This window comes from Gavialis gangeticus, unplaced genomic scaffold, assembly GCF_001723915.1.
Source record: "Gavialis gangeticus isolate Ggan-Ray unplaced genomic scaffold, GavGan_comp1, whole genome shotgun sequence".
In the NCBI taxonomy this organism is placed as follows: domain Eukaryota; kingdom Metazoa; phylum Chordata; order Crocodylia; family Gavialidae; genus Gavialis; species Gavialis gangeticus.
Genome location: NW_017729031.1, coordinates 29,129,101 through 29,130,108, shown reverse-complemented (window position 1 = coordinate 29,130,108; position 1,008 = coordinate 29,129,101). Strand labels below are relative to the sequence as shown.

The 1,008-nt window shown below is 42.8% G+C and overlaps 1 protein-coding gene across 2 annotated transcripts in view; it reads right to left on the bottom strand.

Annotated features, from left to right (window-relative positions):
- Positions 1 to 1,008, bottom strand: part of OSBPL11 (oxysterol binding protein like 11) — a 102,374-nt gene that overhangs the window by 13,886 nt on the left and 87,480 nt on the right. For both annotated transcript variants that reach the window (XM_019522554.1, XM_019522553.1), the window contains exon 9: positions 476 to 616. In XM_019522554.1, the coding sequence (XP_019378099.1) occupies positions 476 to 616 (141 nt within the window). The remainder of the gene's footprint in view (positions 1 to 475; positions 617 to 1,008) is intronic.

Genomic DNA, 1,008 nt, shown 5'->3' with positions numbered 1-1,008 from the left:
ACAGGGTGTGTGTGTTGGAGGGGGAGATTGAGTTGGTAAATGGATGTGCCAGTGGAGGGAGAAGAAGAGATTTTGTGGAGAAAATGCAGAAAAGCAAAACACAGAAACAAGGTAGGAGGAACAGACATGATTCATTAAGGAAACATGGAGAAAAGCCAGCAAGAGAGACTAATGAAACGCGATACGTTCTATTACTCAAACTGATACGCGAACAAACAGGCACGCACTGACAAACACACTTACAACACACAACTGCTTTCTTTCTTAAAGTCACAGGGCTTATGGCTTTGGGTGGTAGGTTAGACAGGTTCTTTTCATTCACCGGCAGGCATCAAGCTTTTCACTTCAGTCTGCTGATCAGGGTGGAGTGTTAGCTGTCAGGATGTGGCGAACTGCCAACGCAGCCTACGGGTGGACACACTTGAGGTGGCATTTTACTTTTAGCACAGCCTGCTTCCAAGCCTCAGTCACTTACTCTTGTTAAATCCATGCCAAGTTTCAGTTGAGACAAGAGATGCAAGATCACACTGCGCTGTTCTTCCACTGCTCCAAGGTCATCCTCTTTATTGTCACATGTATCCTCCAGCTCTTCATCTGGGTTTATTTCTTCTGGTTCCTGGTGTAACAAAGTCATAAGAGTCATTTCAAATTCATACTTATTCAGACACCAGCCAGAAATACATTCAGAGCTGTACTAAGCCCTTCTCCCTTCACAGAAATACGTAAAACCCCTACAGAAGTCTGTGCACTGATATTTATATTCAGCACAAATGTCAACTCTGGAATGAAAAGAAAATTTCAGTGACTCATAAAGCAAGTGTCATGTAATGGGCTGATACGGTGAGTCTTAGCCTGCACCTCATAGGATAGAAAAGACACGTCTAAAAAAGCCCAGAAGATATCTGCCAGGTTAGGAATAAAAGTATGAAGCAAGCTCACACAGAAGTCAGAAGGGCATTTCTGAAGTAATAGTGTAATAAAATGCAACTTAAAAACTAAGCAGCCTAA